Here is a 21,400-nt window from a genome sequence, read left to right on the forward strand (position 1 = left end):
ATTTGGCTAGTAATGTGTTGTTGCTTTAAAACAACACTCCTGCAAAACATGATGCTAGGGCATACACAAAGGAATCCAATATGCAAGGGCCAGGAAATAGTATATAAAGCATCCAGTTTTGATAGATGTCTTAGTATTTCAAAAAAAAAAAAACAAAACCAGTAGAAAACCCAGTAGTAGTATGGTACAGTATAAACACTACAAGGGGAGTTAGGAGATCTGAGTTCCCCAGTTCTAGCTCTGACATTAAATAAGTTTCTTTAACCACTCTGGGTCTCAGTTTCCTCGCCTTTAAAATGAGGATGTTCAAGGCCTAAAATACCTTCTGAGTCTGAATTTGGGTGAGAGTAGGTTAAAAGATTCTTCTCAAGCAAAAAGAATACTGGCCAAAAAAAAAGAAAAAAAAGAATACTGGCCAGGTGTTCCTTCCTTCTAAGAACCTCTCCCCCTCCATTTGAAATGCACTTAGAACAGGAAAGGAAGCATTATCACAAAAGAAAAAGCCTCTTGACTGTCATACACACTGGAATGGAGACAGTTTCAAAAGGAATTTGCCATAGGTAAGTAAACCTAAAAGCAATGAAGTAGACTAAATGATCTCTTAAGCTGCCTTATCTATGCTTCTTAAGAGAAATACTAAAAATGACTCCCATGTATTTGGTGACAAGAGCCTATACATTCTATTTGTAAAGACATGTAATAACTAACCATTCTCAGCATATGTACATAGAAACTTTTGGTTCATAAGGCAGCTTAAACATAAGAAAGGCCCATTTTATCATCTTACCAGATTGGTTTTATGAAGAATTTGGTACAAATAAAGAACTGCAACTGATTCCAATAAGCAATCTATTTCAAAGTCTGGAAGGCAAAACTAATAGCAAACTGATGACAAATGTTTCCCCTCAACATACCAAATTTGCCACTGAGTGCCACATTTAAGAGAATGTCAATTCCTTCTGGAGCTAACCCATTCTTCCAAGCCACATTTTCCACAGTTTTCAAGTGTTTTTCCAAGATTTTATCTTTACTCTGTGAAGTTTTAATAGGACCTGGAAAAACGAACAATATTAAATAGTGGGACCTTTAAAATTCTTTCAGTCCTCAACCCCAACAGTTACAACTTGGAATACTTGAAAGAAATAGCGCTTTTTTTTTTTTTTTTTTTTTAAGTAGGCTCCACGCCCACCATGGAGCTTGAACTCACAACCCTGAGATCAAGACCTGTGCTGAGATCGAGAGCCAGATGCTTAACCAACTGAGCCCAGGTGCTCCTAAACAAATAGCTCTATGTTAAAAATGTCTTCCCCCAAACCTTTCAAAGCCTTTAAAATTCTAGAATATTTAACAGCAATAGAGCAACAGCACCTTCAGTGAGGAAAACTGAATCATGCCCTGGCATCTCTGCTCTAAACTAACTAAAAGCACTGAACTTAGACTATAAGCAGATTCAATACTAGGATAGTAGTTCCCAAACTCTTCTGCAAATCGGAATCACCCAGAGGAGCCTTTTAAAAATCCTGATGCCCAGACTGCATTCCATGCCAATAAAATCAGAATGTCTTAGAGTGGATGCCAGGCATCAGGTTTTTTAAAGATTCACAGATAACCCCAATGTGTAACAGCTTGGAAACCACCCTGCCAAGAATTTTCTTTGTTGTTGTATCCCTAGTACCCAGCATACTGATATTAGGAAGTGCTCAATAAATGCCTATCAAATAAACAAAAGCATGAATGAGCAAAAATATGCTTTCCTTTAAAAATCCATAATAAAAAGTCTAAGACATTTTTACAGAAATAGAACTTTCGTAAGGAAAATTATCTGTCTTACCTTTCTCAAAGTATCTCACTGCTATTTGCAGAGCATCTTCTCCTTGATCATCAGCATGTCCATAATCGTCCGCTGTATTGTCTTGTCCATGTTTCAAGCTGCGCTTTGAGTCATTCAGGTCCTCTTTTTCTTCCCCGGCCAGGAGATTAGTCTCATAAGTATCACTAACTTGTGAAGTCCTCTTTTGAGCCTGAGAGTCCTTCATTCTCTTTTGAGATGACATTATTACACATGTTCTATACAGAAACAAGTGTCCAGTTACCATTAAACAAACCATCCCTTTTTACTCCACAAAGACAGGAACCATATCTGCTTTGTATTCCCAACATTTAGTACACAATACCTAGCATACAAACAGTACACACACACACACACACACACAAATCCTGACAATGATTCAGGCAACAAAAAGGTTAACTTTCACAGAAGTCCTTGACTTAAACAGGAATAGGGATAAACAACTCTCCAGGGTAATATTTACCAGTTGAACTGGACTTCTTGTGGAAAAAAAACTGAGTACAAGCAACATAGCAAGTTCTCTTAAAATGGCTCTATCACATAATCAAATCCAAAACTAATCCATGTCCTACATTCAGTCTTACTTTTTCCACTATTTTTCTCCACCCCCCCACCTTGATTTTGCTTTTAATCTTTTATGCTCTCCACTTCCTGAGTGCTAAGTTAAAGCGGCATGGTTCAAAAGTCAAACTGGTGACCAAACTAAGGATTCTCACAAAGAATTGTCCCCTATTAAGTAATTCATTTATTCAGTAAATAATTGTTGAACATCATCTATATGCAAAGCACAGTTCTACTTACTAGGGATAAAATAAAACAGCCAAGGTCTCTGCTCTCGTGAAACCTATGGGGGTAGGGTGGGAAGGAGTGTGAGAGAGGGGAGCGATACCATCTGATTTGTTTTAAGACCGTTTTAGCTGCAGTGTGGAGAACAGAATATGAGGGGTCAAGGAGTGAAAACAGACGAATTTTTAAAAAAGCCTTCGAGTCCAGAAGAAGTATGACTGTAGTCTGAACTAGGCCTAAGATAGCAGTGGAAGAGGTAGAAAATGACTGATATGTTTTGGAGATAGACTGGGCAAGGCCGTGATAAAAGAACTGGATGCAGGGAAAAGGAAAGAGAGGAACCCAGAAAGACTTTTAAGTTTTGGCTTCAAATGGGAAAAACTAAGGAAATCGTTGGAATGACCGTTACTCGACCCCACCTCCCTAAGAACATATGCGGCCAGAGCAGGAAAGCGATAGGTCTATCTAACCCACTGGGAGGTTCCGAGTTCTGGTAGTTTCCTAGGGTCCTAAAAAAGCAGCGCGGGAGAGCAGATTCTAACCCCAACCAGTTGAACCGTCCCATGCTTCTCAGGAAGCCAGCCCCTCACAGACTGCCACGGCAGAGAGCGAACTCGGCCACGACGACCGACCCACTGGACAGATTCCTGAGCTGGGGAAAAACCCGACCCCAGCCACACCTTGCAGGAGAATCCTGCTCAGAAATCAGGAGATTTCCTCTGCTCTGAGAGCCCCCATTTTGCCCGGTCTTAAAAGTAAAAGTACCTCACCTAACACACTCCTCAGTCGCAAAGCCTCCGGAATCCCAACGCCGCCTCCCGGATTCAAAAGGGCGGGCCCCGCCCCGCGCATGCGCTTTCTGCAGAGACCCAGGCTGCAGTAGGCAGAGCAGCGCGCTTTGCTGAAGCCTGATTGGTTGGGTTGCACCTCAACGGCGCGAGGAGGCACGCGCGCCGACGCTGACGCAGACCCAATCCCGAGAACCACTTGCCCCGCCCGCCCCGGGTAGGGGACCCGCGCCTTGTGGGCCGTTGCTGCTGGAGCTAGCTGATTGGCTGCCGTTCCCACTGTCCTGATAATGTTCGCATTCGTCATTTTGCGTAAAACTCGAAAATTAGTGTCCTGATTCCTGAATTTAACAAGAGTAATTATAGTGATAATTTTGCCCAGATTGACCCGCAAGTGTCGGGACTTTGAATCTATAGGGAAAATATGAACCTTGCTGGACAAGAGACTTAGGTTATTGAGTCTATGACTTCTGAAGCTGTCGCTTTTCCCAGGCGAAGCTCTGGGATGGGAGGAAAGGACGGCTGCATCTGCCCTCCTTTTACCGAGGGTGGGCATTCACATCTTCCAGGGTTTGCCAAAAACCTGGATCCTAAGCTAGATGTGGCACCTTGCATGTAACCCGCCAGGCAACACGTACAGATTTCTAACTTTGGTGAGTCTTAAAGAAACTGGCTGAAACAGCAGCAAGGGTTTAGTTTGAGACCTGAGCCTAGTCCCTAGTTTAATCTCTTACTAGAGTAGGAATTAAAGAGGAAAGGTAAATTAAATGGCTCTCACTGTGTTTTTGAGGCCAAAACATATCCACAAACTGGGCAAAACTGTAGGAGGGAACTGCAATCTTAGGGAGAAATGAAGAATCAAAGATTAAGTTGATATATTTGGGAAAGACTACACCAGAAATTACTATTTACCACATCTTATATGATTTTCAGTACTTTCACGAACTCTTGTTTAATCATGCATGAGAATTGAGTGATATTTTATCTAGTACATAAACTGCTCTTATCTAGGAAAACTGAAAGTTTCTCGAGTCATTTTTCATACTCTTAATGATTTCATAGACTCAACTGTGAATTGGAATGGATTTTAAACCTTCAATCCCCTTCTCTTTTGTAGATGATGAAACTGAGGCTCTGAGTGCTGAAATAACTTGCCTAACATGACAAGTCTGTGGCACTGGAACGTGTGCCACTTTATGGATACACATAGTGAGAGAGCATTGGTTCTCCTTTGTTTCATACACCTGCAATTTTCTCTGAACTCATTCTTCCACCTTCCCTTGGCATCACCTAGTGAAGCAGAACTTCCCAAACCTGAAAGTTGTATTGATCCTAATTCTCTGGCTTTCTGTCTTATGTGCTGATGTTACCGAAGTGTGGTAACCTCGTTAGTATACTAAGTGATTATATTGTTCCTTTTCTTTCTTCTCCCTCATCCAGAATCAAAAATTAAAGAGCCAGAATTGCTTCATATGACCCTTTCTTCCCAGATTTTCATTATCTGTCCAGACAGTTTCCTCCAAATTTCAAAAATTTTTATTTTGAAAGAATGAGAGAAATAAGACAGAGGTATCAATTAACAAGAACAATGACACTGAAGAAAATACAATAATTTGTACTCCCCCCCCACACAATGCCCCCACCCCTCTCCCCATCCCTGGCACAATAATATTAAAACCATCAAAGCACATCTAACAAGGAGAAACAGCAGTATGGAATGAAGAAAGCAAAGTTCATACTGCTCAATCCAACCAATCCATATCAAATGTCCTTCCCCCTGCTGAACTCCAGCCACCATAATGATAAAGAGGTGTAGAGGAGACAACCAGAGGAGTAACTTGGATCTCTGCTTACACTAGCAAAGTTCAGTGAAGAGTCAATAGGAGTAATGAACCTGTCTGGCAGGGAAACCCTGGATACAGCTCCTCTGTCAAGTCTCAGATGATTGAAGAGAACAGCTAGAGTTTGAGATTCACAGACTTCTAACGGGACTAATCCCTGCTCCCTCAACCCAACAGTAGAGCAGCTGCCGAATCCTGGTTGGGATTCTCTGCTGAGAATAGTAGGAAGTGAGGCAGCTTTTGGCTTAAGAACCACCCCCAAAAAAGAGATGTCTGGTAACAAGTTTACTGCTTCAATTTCAAACTGTGAGCAAAGGAGCTTAGTAGGTTGGTTTGGGGCAAAGGCAAGGTAAAATTCCAATTTTATCACTTGAAGAATTAGATTATGTGTTGACTGCATATATCCCTTATTTTAATTAAACTCAATATGGAGTATTTAAAATTTCAACAACTGTTACAGTGGAGGCTAATCAGTATAACTCAATGTCTCAAATTGAAGGAACTTTCTTCTAAAGTGGTAAATTTAAGTTTTCAACTTAATTTCCCTCATCCCACAGGAATACATCACTTGATTTATACCAGAAGTAAGTAGGATTCTCTTTAGAGGAGGTTTATTTTATTCTGCCCTCACTAGAATCAGTCTATAAAGGGAAGGATACCTCTGCAGGATTAGTTCAAGATCAGAGCCTTCTCCTCGCACCTGCGTGCGTGCACACACACACACACACACAAACACACACACACGGACAGTAAATACATTTTCCCACACATAATCTTATAGTCACATGCTTGCTGGAGTCCATCTCACAAATACACTTCAACAGTTAGCCGTATACATGTACATGCAGCAAGATGTGAGAGTTGCCCCAAAGTGATTAAAGGTGGTGCACATATGTCTATGTGGGGAGGTCATTTTAGGGTATAGGTGTACACAAGCCAATAGGACCATTAACTTGCAGATTATATTTTTTCCCTTTCCTTCAAGATAAATAAATCAAATGAAAAACACACACTGACATCTTCCTGGGTGTCATGGAGGCAACTGCCTGGAAGGTTCACTTTTTGCACTTCTGCTTTCCTATGACAACTTCATTTTGCCCTGAGGGGCCTTCTCATATAAAGAGGGCTGCTCCTCCGCGTTCCCGGCATTCCCTGCTTGCCCTGGTGGTGGCAAGGGCTTCTTCTCAGAAGACCGGTCTTCAGGCTTGCGGGCAATCAGCAGGCGGCAGGTGAGCAGGATTCCAAACACCAGAGCATGGGCGTAGCGTTTGAGAGGATCACCGACTAGTTGATGGAAGAAGAGCACAGCCAACACCAGCAAGAGTAGGAAGAAGTTGGCCACATCTTTGGGACGCCCAGGCACAAGGGTCATGACAATGCCACAGGCCACCTCAAGAGCACCAATGCTTTTGCGGAGGAGAATGGAATTGATCCCCATTTTCTTCAGCAGAGGGAGGGCTCGGACATAGCTCTTGTAAGCACGTTTCTAGAGTGAAATACCACAAGGAATGCCACATTAACCATGATTTTAAAATTAGAATGAAGAACACAGAAGCAAGGGCCTCCTTCCCCACCATTCCCTTTCCATGTCCCCATCAGGTCCCTTTTTTTTTTTTTTTTTTTACTGTGGCCCCTAAATAAAAGCCTTGTAATTAAGATAAGAAAAAAACGAGCAATCTTCTGAGGTCCCTGTGATTTAAACCTTAGTAACAACAGGGTGCCTGGTGGCTCAGTTTGTTGAGGGTCTGACACGTGATTTCAGCTCAGGTCATGCATGACTATGGGGCTGGGCTCTGCATTCAGCATGGAGTCTGCTTGTCCCTCTCCCTCTGCTCCTCCCCCCTCTACTTGTGCTCTCTTTCTCTCTCTAAAATAAATAGGTAAAATCTTTAAAAATAAATAAGACTTAGTAACAGCACCAAAGAGAATTTGGCTTTATAGTTAAAAATTATTTTCTGATTATAAATCATAAACAACACTAAAAGCATTTATAAGAAAATTTATTGGGCCCATAAAGTCTGGTACAGATTAGCCACAACCACATTTTCTAGTGCCTGCCTCGTCCAAACCCAGATGCATACAAATACCAACAAAAATGAAACAAGGCAAGGCACAGTATGATAAAGCCTCACTAATTCGGACTTCCTTAATTTGGAATCTGTGATAATTCAGAAAAAAGCTGAGCAGGAGTTTATATTTGTGGAATCTGCAAAAATTAAAAGTGAGTACTAAGTAAATAGAAAAATAAAAATGTGTGCAAATGTTAGCCCCTTATATATCTTTAAAATATAGTAAGATAAAAATCATTCTCATGGTCAGTGAAATAAAGTCCCAGGCCTTTACAAGACACTATTTTGATTAGCCTGGTGCAAGTTCACTAATTTTAATTCAACAAATATGTATTGAGCACCTACTATGGATTATGCAATGGAGATAAAAAGGTAAATAAGACAGGGTCAAGAAGCTCTTGATCCAGTGGGGGGAAACAGATACACAAAACACCAGTATAAAGCAACATGGTTAGTGACACATAATAGACGTCTGTACAAGGTCTAATTGTAGCCCAAAGGGAGACATCATAGAACAGAGGAGGGAGTCACTGGATATATTACAAAGTAATAAGATTATATTGACCTTAGGGTAATAGATAATCATATTTTTCACTGTATTCAGATTGGCCTGTAGTAAATCGATGAGATTTTATCAAGTGTCTTATTATGTTGGCCCACTGCTTTGTTTTCAGTAAGTACCCATTAATTCATTCAATATTTATTAAGTGCTTCCTTGCGCTAGGCACTCTACTAGGTACTTTGGATACAGATGTCAATCATTCAAAGGCCTTGCCTTCCTGAAGCTTGAGTTTATATGAAGAAAAGTTATGGGTGCTGAACAAAATTATGCAGTAGATATAGTGGAGCCACACCAGAGTGGTCAAGTTTCCCTAGACGGAAACGGAGAAAAGCTAGAGTGGAATATTAAAGGAAGACCAGGTGTTTGCAAGATCAATAAGGGAAGGGCATTGCAGGCAGAGGAAACTGGATAAGCAAAGGCCCTGAAGCACAAAACAGACTTGGGTGTTTCAAACACCACCCCAGTTCAGCATAGGTTGGGAGAGGGAGGGGTGACAGTGAGACATGAGACAGGGGAGATAGATATGAATCATGAATCATGAGAACTATATATGTCCTCTTATATATGTCTATATATGTGTCACTATGAGATCATGGGGAACTATATATGTTGTGTTGTGGAGGTGGATTTTATCCTATAAGCCAGGGGGAGCAACATAATTTGCTTTTGAGGAAGGTCCCTCTGGAAAAAGTGTGGAGGATGGATTGGGAGAGGTATGCCTGGAAGCAAGGAGACCAAGTAAGAGACCTAGAGTAATGACAGTAGGGATATAGGGAAGGGGAATGAGTCAAGGATACCTTTAATGCAAAATCAACAGAATTTAGTGTTATACTGGAAGTGGAACCTGAGGGAAAGGGATAAGTAAAGAAAGATTCTCTGGTCTCTGGCTTGGGTACCTGGGTAGAAGGGTGTTACCATTCTCCAGGTTTGGGCATGCATCTGAAAGAACAGGTTGGGGATGGGGCAAGGGGTAAGAAGGAGTAAGGGACTCAATTTGGGTTTTTTAGTTGAAGTGTCTCTAAGACATCTAAGTGGAGATGTCTGGTAGGCAGCTCAGTAAGAGAGGTCTGGAATAAAGATATAGAATGGATAGTCATCAGTATCCCAGGTAGAATGTATATATACAGTGGGAAAAATTGTGTGACAGACATTTAAGAAATGGAAAGAGAAAGATAGTCCACAAAGTAGACAGAAGAGAGTGTGGTCAGAAAAGTAGGGGGAAAACCAAGAGAGACAAGGTCATGGGGCCCAAGGTTTTCAAGAAGAGAATAGTCAAAAGCTCCAGATGCGAGGCAAGTATCATAAGAATCAGACAGAAAGCCAACTTGACCTCTTAGAAGCATCTGGCACTTAGAATAGTGTTCACGGGCACCTGGGTGGCTCAGTTGGTTAAGTGACTGCCTTCGGCTCAGGTCATGATCCTGGAGTCCCTGGATCGAGTCCTGCATCGGGCTCCCTGCTCAGCAGGGAGTCTGCTTCTCCCTCTGACCCTCCTCCCTCTCATGCTCTCTGTCTCTCATTCTCTCTCTCTCAAATAAATAAATAAAATCTTTAAAAAAAAAATAGTGTTCACACACTCTAGGTTTGGAACAAATGCGAAGTCATTTCTCTCACTTTTGGATAAGTGAATGCACCTTATTTCATGGATTAATTATCATGAGTGGCACAAGATAATCCTCTATGAGGACTGTTAAAAGACCAATGGTTTAGGGCACGTGGGTGGCTCAGTTGGTTAAGCAACTGCCTTCGGCTCAGGTCATGATCCTGGAGTCCCGGGATCAAGTCCTGCATCGGACTCCCTGCTCAGCAGGGAGTCTGCTTCTCCCTCTGATCCTCCCCCTCTCATGCTCTCTGTCTCCCATTCTCTCTCTCAGATAAAAAAAAAAAAAAAAAAGACCAATGGTTTAGTGAAAAAAACAAACAAACAAACATGGGTTTTGATTCAAACAGACTTGGCTTTAAATCCCATCTCTGTCACTTTCTAGTTGGGTGTCCATAGGCAAATTATTTGACCTCTCTGAGCGTCATTTTCCTGAGCAGGGTTAAGACTAAAGTGAAATGAGCCAGGCTATTTGCCTTGAATGCAAAATTTAAGAGGGCACCAAAAACATTTCTTGATTAAGGTAGATAATATCATTAATGAGCAAAATATCAAAGCTTTTACATAAATGCAAGATCCAGCTCTGCACTTATACAACCCTGCCTTATCTCTTCCCAATCCTGGCCCTATCAGATCCTGTCTTGAAAATTTCACCTCACCCTAGTCCCTATCCTGTTCCTGAGCATGTAAAGGAACACGGAGTGTTAGTCTTTCTTCCTCCCTCTTCCCATTTTAGGTTAAATCAGGGACTTTCAGAGAAATTAGTAGGGACGTTGACTAGTCGGCAGAGTAAAACTCTGGGCTGAACTGAGCCAGACCCACATGGAGCAGAGCAGAGATGAGGGTTAGGGCACCTGGTGGTGGGGAAAAGTGTACCCGTTCCTCTCACTATTAAACTAGATGCCACCTGCCCACTCTCTCCCCCTCTGCACTCTGGTAACAGTAACGGGGCAACATTAGGGAAAGAAATCTAGACACAAGAGGCTTCCTTAACACTTGTAAGTGAGGACTATTTCTAATTAACAGCACAAAGCTTCCCAAGAGCCAGTTCCTAAACCCTAAATGTAAGCTTTTGACATGATGAACGCAGGAGGCAAGATGAGTTTCCCACAGTCAGTTCAGAGCCAAGACTTCAGATGCTGGCTGAGTGGCTTCTGGAAACACTCCTTTTTTGGCTAAGGCTAACCACCCATCATTCAGGAATAGATTCTTAACTATACTACAGTGGAATCTGTAGCCTGGGGCCAAATTCCACGTCTTTAAATCAAGTTCCTAGAACTTGGGTGATTTTTTTTCTTTACATTTGGTGTAACTTCATATTACTTTTTCAGTTGTTTATCTAACTGCTTAAACTACAGCTGTGGCTCTTTTATGCAGCTGTTGCCTCTTTTTTTCCCCTTTCCTTTCTCCAGAGGAAACTGCACATGGATAAGCCATCTCATCAAATCTTTAGTTCAAAGCTGACTAGGTATAGATAGCATCTATTCTCCAGGACTCCAGACAGGGAATGTTTAATTTGTTAGAAATGGGACTAAGCTTGGATGGAGTCTTGACATTATAGGAAGCCCTTTATTCTTTCTCCTGTGGAGTAGGATGGAGACATCAGAAGAATCCTACTATTGCCAGCCGCATCAATGTTTGGTCTGGGCCACCTCAGTTCTAACAATAGAAGGTTCACATGTCTTGAATCTATAGTAACTAGAGCTCTAAAGACTTTAATTGTTCTGATAGTAAGAATAAAGAGAGTTGACTGAGTCACTCTCCCAAAAGGCTCTCACAATTCACTTTGTTGGGTCTGTTTCCCTTCCATTGCAATGACCCAGACCCTGTAACCTTAGTTTCTTTATAGGGCAGGGAAGCAGGGAAGAGGAGTGTTCAGTCAAATGTTTCAAATCCCTTTAATCGAAAGCAATCATCCAACAATATCCTTGGGCTGAGATTCCTAAGATAAGCTAAATTTCAATTTTAGTTTTGCCCCTAAGTTGCTTGGAGAAAATTACTAAGCATTTTATTATCTGGGTTTCCCCTTTTTGTAAATTAAATGAACATTTGGAGATTTAGTTAAAAAAAAACAAAAAACATAGCATCATGGCATCAAACAAGGGCCACACACACACACGCACACACACACACACACACACACACTTCATTATTAATGAACCATACAATAATGAGAAGTCCATGTGTTTGCAAGCAAGCCACGGTGATTATTTTAATGATAATAGTGGTGAATCAAACAGGTCCTTTCTTATGGTGTGAGAAGATATGATTCAGACATGAGTCAAAAGCATATGGAGCCTTTCTTTAGTCATACCTTTTTTCTTTTTGTCATTTACTCTTCACAACACCCCAGGGTCCATGATCTCATATTAATGACATTTATTTGAAGAACTCAAAACTGTCTAATTACACTTATCTTCAATTACAATTAATAACTGATCCAAGTCAGCTAACAGGACAAAATGGGAACAGAGACCAAGTGGTTTGGTCCACTTCAGTATACTTATGCCAGTTGGGTAAAAGAAAAAAAAAGGCTAATCTACTGTGAATTCCATTTATATAAAGTTCAAAAACAGGTAAAACTAACCTATATTGTTGGAAGTCAGAAAATAATAACTCTTGGGGAGGTAGTAACTGGAAGGGGCCATGAGGGCGGTTTCTGGGGAGCTGATGTTCTGTGTTCTCGATATGGGTGCTGGTTACACAGAAGTATTCTGAAAATTCCTTGAACTGTACATTTATGTTAGATGCACATTTCAGAATGTATGTCACACTTCACTAAAATTTACAGAGAGAAAAAAAACTATGAAAGCGAAAGAGGGCACTGACAAAAATACATTTTGGCTAAAATTCTCAGCCTCATTGCTATCTTAGACCATAAAGGCTACATAACTGCTGCAAAGTTTACTGACTCCAGTATGATTTCCCTGCATTTTTGTAGGGGAAAAAGCCACATGTGAGTTATCGATTATTTCTTAAATGCAATAAAAAGCCATCACGTGTTTAATTGCCAAATATCCATGTGAATGATAAACACATTTTAAGCAATTCTACTTCCCACTGTCATATAGTACCTACCTACAGGGGAAGCTGGTAAACCTGGTCCTACTAACCAAACTGGATCCTTCCCAGATTGCATTTGAGGCCCAAAGGTAGCTCTGTAACAAGCATAGCTGTTGGCCATTGAGACCTTAAAGGCTCCAATGCCCTGGCATCAGCTCCAGTGGAGTTTAGCTTGGGATGGTTGGCTGTATGAACTAAGGCAAAGTCACTTCACAACTCAGAGGCAGTTTCCTCTCTGAGGGAATAAAAGTACTGTACCCCCTCAGAGAGCAGTCTAAGCATCAGTGAATCACTATCTTATCACCTAGCTGGAAAGCAATTAATGGCGGTGATTGGAAGCATAAAAGATTACCTAAGGACGTTAAATACACTGCCCAAACGTATCTGGAGTGTTTCCCCAGGGTTATACAAACTGGATGGCATTTAACTATAGATAAGCCAATCAACCAAATCAACAAAGCTTCCCTCTGAGGGGATGCAAAGAAGCAGAGACTTGCCCTGTTTTCCTTGGGGCCAAAATCCCTTGGCTTCATTGCGACAGGATTTTTGGGTATTTTCTCACCATTCTACATGTGGCCCCTTTTGATTACAGAACGGAACCACTGCTACAAAGAGCTGGATAGCAAATTTAGAGCAAGTCAACCTTTTGTATGTTCCCCATCACTGCACAGAAAACTGCTTAGCAGCATTTGTAAGTGCTGTCTCCCAATTTCAAGTGAATTAATGAAGGCATTTAGTCAAGGGAGTGATCAGTCATGTTGAATTCATGTGGGCTTTAGAGTACTCTATAATGACACTTGCTAAATCTGGAGGAGGTATGGGGCGACACACACCAAATGGGCAATTCAGAGTGACATCTGGAAGTTCTGCATGGAATCCACTGTGCATTAACCGGCAGCAAGTGTGGAGTTTTCAAAATTAGTAATTGCATAAAGGTCTGTTCACCAGGGCACATGAAAATAGCATCTTGCTCTTCTAAATGCCTGATTTCTTTTTTTTTTTTAAGATTTAATTTATTTATTTGACAGAGAGAGACACAGCAAGAGAGGGAACACAAGCAGGGGGAGTGGGAGAGGGAGAAGCAGGCTTCCCGTGGAGCAGGAAGCCCGATGCGGGGCTCGATTCCAGGACCCTGGGACCATGACCTGAGCCGAAGGCAGACGCTTAACGACTGAGCCACCCAGGCGCCCCTAAATGCCTGATTTCAATCCCTTAAACTGACCATTCAAATTAGTCAGGAAGCCACTGCATGATGTGGAATCAATTATCACCATCACTTCACCCAGAGCATTTCTTGAACATTTGCTATATGTAAACACTGTACCAGATGCTTCCATATATAATCTCAATTAATATTTACAACAACCTACTAAGGGAAGAATTATTATCCTCATTTTACAGATGAGGAAACTGAGGCAGTAGGAATGTCAGGACTCAAGCACAAACCTATATGACTGAAAGCCTGTGTTCTTTACATTAACCAATCCTGGCTTCTGCAGTACAGGAAAGAAGCTACTAGTCATTTGTCTGTTTGGTTTTTAGCAATGATTCTTTATGGAGGGGACAACACCTAAGCATAACGCTAATGGTTTTAGAACAAGAAATTAAAAAGTGGCAGAAAAGAAAAAAACCAAAAATCTAAATTTGAAATTGGTTTCGAAGTAAAAATATGGATTGGTGTAGTTGAGCTGTTACGAAAAAGAAGCAAAAGTATGCCAGATATTTTCAAGAATCAGTTGCAAGTTCTGACATCCAAAAAGGCAGTTGTAATCATTAATGACTCCTCTACTGAGAATATTCAGTCACGGGCTTGGTTTCTAATCTCTGCTCCCACAACAGCTTACCCTATGATACTGCATCAGTTTGATCCATCAGTAAAATAAGAATAACTAATAAAATGAATTTACCTCACTGATATGTTTTAAAGAGCAAATAATCTTTAAACAACAACACTTTGAGATCTTGTAAGAAAAGCTACTGCAGGCAATGCATGACTGTCAAAGCAGAGGAATTACTCCTAAATGGAAAACAGAAAATCCCAGATAATCAACCTAGCTGATCTAGAGTTGGGGTCCTAAGGGGCCATACCCCCTTCTAAGAGCAAGAAATGGCTCCTGAACTACATAATCAAGATCCAACCAGAGAACTCTGAAGGGTGGTGACCAGCCAAGACAATGCTCCAATGACTCATTCATTCACTCATCCATTCAACAAATATAAATTGAGCCCCTTCTTTGTACTAGAACTGAGTTTTTCCCATTTCCTATGGACTTAAGAATAAAGCTTGGCCAGCCCAGGACTGGTGCCGTGGGTCCTGTGCTGAACAGCCATCCCCAGCCTGGGGCCAATGTTCAATGCAGGAGGGGACCCTGGAAAAGGCAATCTGAAAATCCTCCTCAAGCTTCATACTACTGTGAAGTCTACCTCCCAGCTAGACATAGTTCTTCCATGCCCCTGAACACATAAGCACAGAATTGTGTGTACACACACATACACACACACGCGCACGCACGCACAATAGTTCTATACTGCTGTATTAGCTTATACCTATTTAAATATGTTCCTTTGTGATATGAAATCTTGATATTGGTTTCTTCGGCTTTTCAGTAGACTGCAATAGACAGCTCCACTCCCTAGGAAGAAACCTACTATAAACCCATTTGTGGCTGGTCCTCCTTGTGAGCTCCTGCCAAGCTGGTAGGAAGATTCCCGGTGACTCCATCTTAGTTGGATTGCCTGCAGAGCCTAACATTGTACTTAGGGTGCAGTGTGGGGTGGGGGGCCTCTAAAACAGCTGAGGAGGGCCTGGGGGCCAGGGAGTATACTGAAGAAGGATACTATGTCCTAAGGAAAAGGAAAAGTCAAAAATACCTAAGGTGCACACACAAACATATTAATACATGTATATATGAAAAGTAAAGAAAAGCAATAGCATATTCATTTACTTGTAATCTAACACTAAACTACTACCACCAAGACAAAAATATAGTGGCATTTCACCTCCACACTGTCCGTCTGCCTTTGGTGGCTTCTGCTACCCCACCTCCCCTCCCCTCCCCAGTGCAGGCTGCCTTGGATACTCATTTTGACCTGATTTCAATTCCATCTGGTCAAACATGCTGGGAGGAGGGGAAGGGAGAAGGAGAAATACATTAGTATTTGCCACTGGGGCTAGACCTAGGCCCTTGAATCCCAGCCACCCTCCCCCACCCCAGGGTGATCCTGTGGTGAGAGAGACATGGAAAGCACCAGCTCAAACCCTGAGACAGAAGCCAGGGTTGCCTGCAAACATTTTCTGAGCATCTACAATCTGCCAGTCTCCATCTATTTGCAGCTCACGTTGAGGGGCTCTGGAAGGCTCCGCAGTGGGCTCCAGGAGAGCGCTATTTATTCCTGCCAACATGTGGGGCTAGACCTCCTTGCCTCAGCCCTAGGGGAGACCCTCTTGCCTCTTTTCTCTCCCCCTTCCTGTTCCTCCCCTAAGCTCCTTTCCTTCTTGACCTTGAGAGCCCAGTAATGGGTTCCCTCCCATTACTGGCAGTCAGGCAAAGGCAGTGAGAAGCAGGTTCTCTTCAGCTGGGGCGGGGAAATGAAGAGGCAAAGTGACAGGGGGAGAGACGAAAGACGAGAGACCGAAAGTGCTGGAAACATCCCCTGCCATCTCCTCGCACTCCACAGCATAGGAACAAGTCCTCTTCACGCCCAACTGGGGAGAGCAGCCCAGCCCCCAGGTTGCAGAGGAAATGTTTTGGCCAGTCACCTTCGGTGATTCCAACTCTGCAGAGGGGAAAACCTGCAGAGGACCTGACCCCGGGGAATCCACAGGAGGCAAGGTGGGAATTATGGACTATTTTGCAGGAAAGAAGAGGCAGACTTTGCAGATTAGCCCACAAACAAAACAAAACAAAACAAAACAAAACAAAACAAAACAAAACACCCAGGTCTCCCTTGAGAGAAGGGGCAGAAGCAGGCGCTCAATGACCTTTATTTGGGCCAAGACTGCTTTGTCTGAAGGATACAGACACAGCCAGGCGGCTAGGGGATCAGCTCTCCACCAGGGATGAGGAATACCTTTCCCGCCCCTAGGAATCGCTTGTTTTAGTAGCCCGTTCTCCTCCAGATCTTTCCCTCCTTCCCCTTTGTTCTTCCCTAAGATAAATAAACTCTCCAGCTTGCTAAACTCTTAGCTCCAAGGGAAGGAATCAGACTTGCAGACTGGTTGCCCGGACTTCGGGTGTGCTAGAAGGAGGGAAGGATTCCTGCCAGTGACAGGTGTTACGCAGGTCTCAGCCTTCTGGTTTACTTGGAGGTGGGGTGTACTCGCTGGGCGACCCCTCCCCCAACTGACATCCAGTGGCTCCAAAACAGTTGCTCCCAGCATAGCCCACAAATGAAATCGCTCTTGTCCAGCTGCTCCTTCAGAGCCGCAAAGTTGTTGGGGAGAAGGTATGGTCCGGGGTGGGGGTAGGGGTTAAGGGGACCGGATCATGGACTGGGAAGGAAAGAAGGGGAGAGGTACTCACAATCCCTTGGGGGTGCGTCCCTCGTCACCCGTTTGCTTCACTTACCATCTCAGTGTAGGCATCCTTGCTGAGCCTGGGGGTCAACTTGATAGTTCCCATGAAAACAAAGAAGAGTCCCAGGGCCACTGAGAGGGCCACGACAGTTATGGTTCTGGGGGATGCCATGGGGTCACCGAGGCAGGTCCCAACTAATCCTTCCGCTGGGCGCACCCCGTCTGTCTAAGGTGCAGGCAGTTAGCACAGAGAGAGCTAGAGGGACGCTGCGGAGGCAGCAGGCAGCTAGAATGACAAAGGGAGGGAGAGGAGGGAGCTCGAGAGAAAAATTGAGAGATCGAGATTCAACCTCTCTCACTACAACAATTTCTGGGTCCTAATGCCCTACGCTTACTCCTGGCCAAAAGCACAGTCTGGAAGTTAAAGACCTAAACTGAGGTGGATACTTCACGTCTTAAAATGGGAGGAAAGTAGGTTATGCTTCGAGGTCTGTTCCTGGGCTGCTCTGGAAGGAGGAATCAGGGGAGACCTCCTGCCCACCACTTCCCACCAGGCGCACTTTTCATCTCTATAGTCCTCTAGTTATTCACTCCCTTTTTGCAACCTCCCTCCTTCTCTCCCCTTTCCCTTTCCCTCAGTCGAAACAGCGGTCCTCAGTTTATTTGTTTCTGCAGTGGGTAACACTCAAGGATAAAACTGCAAAGTTGTCAGGCTCCGTTGCTCCTGAAGAAAGGTTTATTTTTCTCTGCCTGGAAAACCTTTAATGGCTCCCATTGTCCAGTCGTTAACGCCAGAGTTTTAGATTTGGCATTTTGACCTCTGCCTCTCTTTGGAGGTTTATCTTCCAATAGCTCCCATGCCTCCCCTCCTCTCCTATCTACTCAGGGCCCCATACAACCTGAGCTTTCCCACCTCCCCTACATTCCCTTTCCCTACTCCATCACTATTCCTTAACATTCAACCTTTTCTTCAATGTCATCTCCGCAAAGCCTTTCCTGATCCAGTCCCAGCTGGATATGGCTTCTCCCTCCTCTGATTTGCTGAAATAATAACCAATATCTGTTTACTGTTTACTAAGTGCTAGACAACCACCCTTTACTTGTATTAACTCATTAGCTTTACAGCAACACTGCAAGCTAGGTATGAGCTCCCACTTTATGGATGGACCATTGTTGAGGCACAGGGAAATAAGTAACTTGCCCAAGAGTACCTGCTGGCAAGTGGAGAGCCAGAATTCAAACCTAGGCAGTCTTTTTTTTAAAGATTTTATTTATTTGACAGAGAGAGACACAGCGAGAGAGGGAACACAAGCAGGGGAGTGGGAGAGGGAGACGCAGGCTTCCCGCTGAGCAGGAAGCCCTATGCGGGGCTCGATCCCAGGACCCTGGGATCATGACCTGAGCCGAAGGCAGACGCTTAACGACTGAGCCACCCAGGCGCCCCCAAACCTAAGCAGTCTTAACCTGGGTTAGGAGCCCAGGTTCTTGGGCACCTGGGTGACTCAGTCTTTGGGCGGCTGCCTTCGGCTCGGGTAGTGATCCAATGGTCCTGCCTCGGGATCCCTGCTCTGTGGAAGGCCTGCTTCTCCCTCTCCCTCTGCCGCTCCCCCTGCTTGGGCTCTCTCTCTGTCAGATAAATAAATAAAATCTTTAAAAAAAGGAGCCCAGGTTCTTAACCATTGCTCTATTGCCTCTCCATATACTTCATACTCTGCATCATAAGTATGGCACTGACCTGATCTGCTTTGCACTGTAATTACACACACACACACATACACACACACCTTTTTGATGAGGCAGTGTTCATTAAGAGAGATAATAGTGTGGAGTCAGGTCCAGAAGGTCCAGGGCTTAAAAGCCAGCTCTGCCACTAACTCTGGGAACTTGTCACTTAACTTCTCCGAGCCTCCATTTCCACATTTATAAAATGTCTATGAAAATTCAGCCTCAAAAGTTTGTTGTGAGAATTCGATATAAGTAAATTGCCTAGCACAGTGTCTAACATATAATGATGTAGTTCCCTTTTTGCTTCTTTTGTCTTCCTAATCTACTCCACAGTTAGTGTAGCTTATAAGCATTTCAAAGGTAGGAACAACTTCTGTATATCCCCCATAGTACCTAGAACAATACTTTCTGTGCACCAGATCCTAACAAATTTTCCTTGGGGGTGGGGGAAACTGATGAATTTAAATGCACATATTATCCCTGGGAGTGGTTAACGCTTTAAGGTTTAGCAATCAGTTACATCTTTTTTTTTTTAAAGATTTTATTTATTTATTTGAGAGAGAGATTGAGAGACAGAGAGCACGAGAGGGAAGAGGGTCAGAGGGAGAAGCAGACCCCCCGCTGAGCAGGGAGCCCGATGCGGGACTCGATCCCGGGACTCCAGGATCATGACCTGAGCCGAAGGCAGTCGCTTAACCGACTGAGCCACCCAGGCGCCCCAATCAGTTACATCTTATTGTGGAAGAATTTCAGGCTTTCATGATTATGATTAGACCTATAAATTACTGAGTTCTACAATGCACATACAAGTGAATTAGGCACTATAGGAATTATATACCATTTGCTTTCAAATTACATGATAATGGGAATAATAATATTAGTTATAAAATGTACAAAATACTGAATAATAATAATACTAATAATAAATATAAGGAAAAAATAACTCACGATCCCAACATGCTGAGATGAACATTGTTATTCTGATTGGTCAATATTCTTCTTCTTTTTTTTTAAATAATCTTTGACAAGTTCCTTGCCTTCTTTTTTTTCCTGCCTTTTTTTCTTTTCAATGTTTTCTTTTTTAAAAAAAATTTATATTTCTTTATTTGAGAGAGAGAAAGAGACAGAGCATGAGCAGGGGGGAGGAGGCAGAGGGAGAGGGAGAAGCAGACTCCCAATGAGTAGGGAGCCTGATGCAGATGCAGATATGGGGCTCTGTCCCAGGACCCTGAGATTATGACCTGAGCTGAAGACAGATGCTTAACCAACTGAACCCACCCAGGCACCCCGACTGGTCAATATTCTAATTGACCTTTTTCTTAAATATTTCTCTATGTACAAAATACATATAAATTTGTTTTTCAAAATTTGATCCTACTATACAGTCAGTTTTATACCCTGCTTTTTTTTCAATGGTTAGCATTTTTCTGTATCATTAAACTTTCTTCAAAAACACAATCTTTCTGCATTGAGGATTTCAGTGTTTTTCATCTTCACCAATTTCATTCATAAAAATTTGTATTTTGTGGATTATTGGTGTGTTAGAACATTTTTTCATATATTTGTTGGTCACATGTATACTTTCTGTTTATGTCCTTTTCCATTTTTATTTTGAGTGTTGGTGTTTTTGATCGATTCATAAGAGCTCTTTATATCATACTGACATCAATTATGTTTTAAATATCTTTCCCAGAGGTGCCTGGGTGGCTCAGTCTTTAAGTGTCTGCCTTCAGCTCAGCTCATGATCCCAGGGTCCTGGGATCAAGCCCCGCGTTCTTCCACTCCCCCTGCTTGTGTTCCCTCTCTCTCTGTCAAATAAAGAAATAAACAAAATCTTTAAAAAAATAAAAAAATATCTTTCCCACTTTGTTTTTGCCAATAAATTTAATGGAGTCAAGTCTAGCAATACTTTTATGACTTTTCCATTGCTTTTTTACTTAGAAAATTCTTCCCAATCTCAAAATTTAACATTTGCTTGTACTTTTTAAAGCTGTTTTATGCTTTCATTTTTTTTTTTTACATTTTATATGTTGATGAATTCTGTCCTTGTTGGTTTGTGATGCTTCCTTTATTGTATATTGGGTTCTTATCTTTTTACTAGGTCAGTCTCAAGGCTTCTATTCCACTGATTTGTTTGTTGATTCTTGTGACAATACTATAATGTTTTAAATATTATAACTTATGTATACATTTTAATATCTCATAAGCCAAGTATCCCATCATTATTATTCTTTCTTTGAAAATTTCTTTGCTATTTTCCTTATTTATTCTTTTAGGTGAACTTAGAATCACTTTATCATGGTAAATAACTTTGAATCTTGACTGGATTAAATTAAACATATGATTAATTTTTAAAAGCGGTCATCTTACAAAATTTAGCTTTCTCATCTAGAAATATGGCATCAATTTCCATTTATTCAAATCCTAGTTATTGAGAGATATACAAATATCCTTGTTTTCTTTGTGTAGAGCATATGCCTTTTAAAAAATGTTATTTCTAGGGGTGCCTGGGTGGCTCAGTCGGTTGGGTGTCTTCTTTTTGGCTTGGTCATGATCCCAGAGTCCTGGGATCAAGCAGGGTTCTGGGATCGAGCCCCACGG

The 21,400-nt window shown here is 42.3% G+C and overlaps 2 protein-coding genes across 4 annotated transcripts in view; both read right to left on the reverse strand.

The window, feature by feature from the left end:
• Positions 1-3,504, reverse strand: part of CENPI (centromere protein I) — a 64,459-nt gene extending 60,955 nt beyond the window's left edge. For 2 of the 3 annotated variants that reach the window (XM_081808530.1, XM_081808528.1), the window contains exons 1-3: positions 3,406-3,504; positions 1,832-2,067; positions 915-1,052 (exon numbers count right to left, since the gene is read on the reverse strand). In XM_081808530.1, coding sequence (XP_081664656.1) covers positions 915-1,052; positions 1,832-2,054 — 361 coding nt within the window. In that variant the 5' untranslated portion in view covers positions 2,055-2,067; positions 3,406-3,504. Of the gene's footprint in view, positions 1-914; positions 1,053-1,831; positions 2,068-2,650; positions 2,899-3,405 lie in introns of those variants that run through there. The other variant, XM_081808529.1, reaches the window with a different exon arrangement.
• Positions 3,505-5,047: 1,543 nt separating this feature from the next.
• On the reverse strand, positions 5,048-17,410 carry TMEM35A (transmembrane protein 35A). Its single transcript, XM_081808531.1, has 2 exons — positions 17,127-17,410; positions 5,048-6,750 (listed from the first exon to the last, which is right to left on the reverse strand). Exons 1-2 carry the CDS (start codon positions 17,244-17,246, stop codon positions 6,343-6,345), a joined length of 528 nt encoding a protein of 175 aa, XP_081664657.1. The 5' UTR covers positions 17,247-17,410; the 3' UTR covers positions 5,048-6,342.
• Between the last annotated feature and the right edge of the window lie 3,990 nt (positions 17,411-21,400).

Source organism: Leptonychotes weddellii, chromosome X (assembly GCF_054177405.1).
Source record: "Leptonychotes weddellii isolate Sample4059 chromosome X, ASM5417740v2, whole genome shotgun sequence".
Lineage (NCBI taxonomy): Eukaryota > Metazoa > Chordata > Mammalia > Carnivora > Phocidae > Leptonychotes > Leptonychotes weddellii.

Bases quoted from the DNA above. Each gene is read 5' to 3' on its own strand.
- TMEM35A (XM_081808531.1), bottom strand. From the start codon at position 17,246: ATGGCATCCCCCAGAACCATAACTGTCGTGGCCCTCTCAGTGGCCCTG. The intron at 6,751-17,126 runs GTAAGTGAAGCA...ATTTCACTCTAG, and splicing joins AGGATGCCTACACTGAGATG to AAACGTGCTTACAAGAGCTA.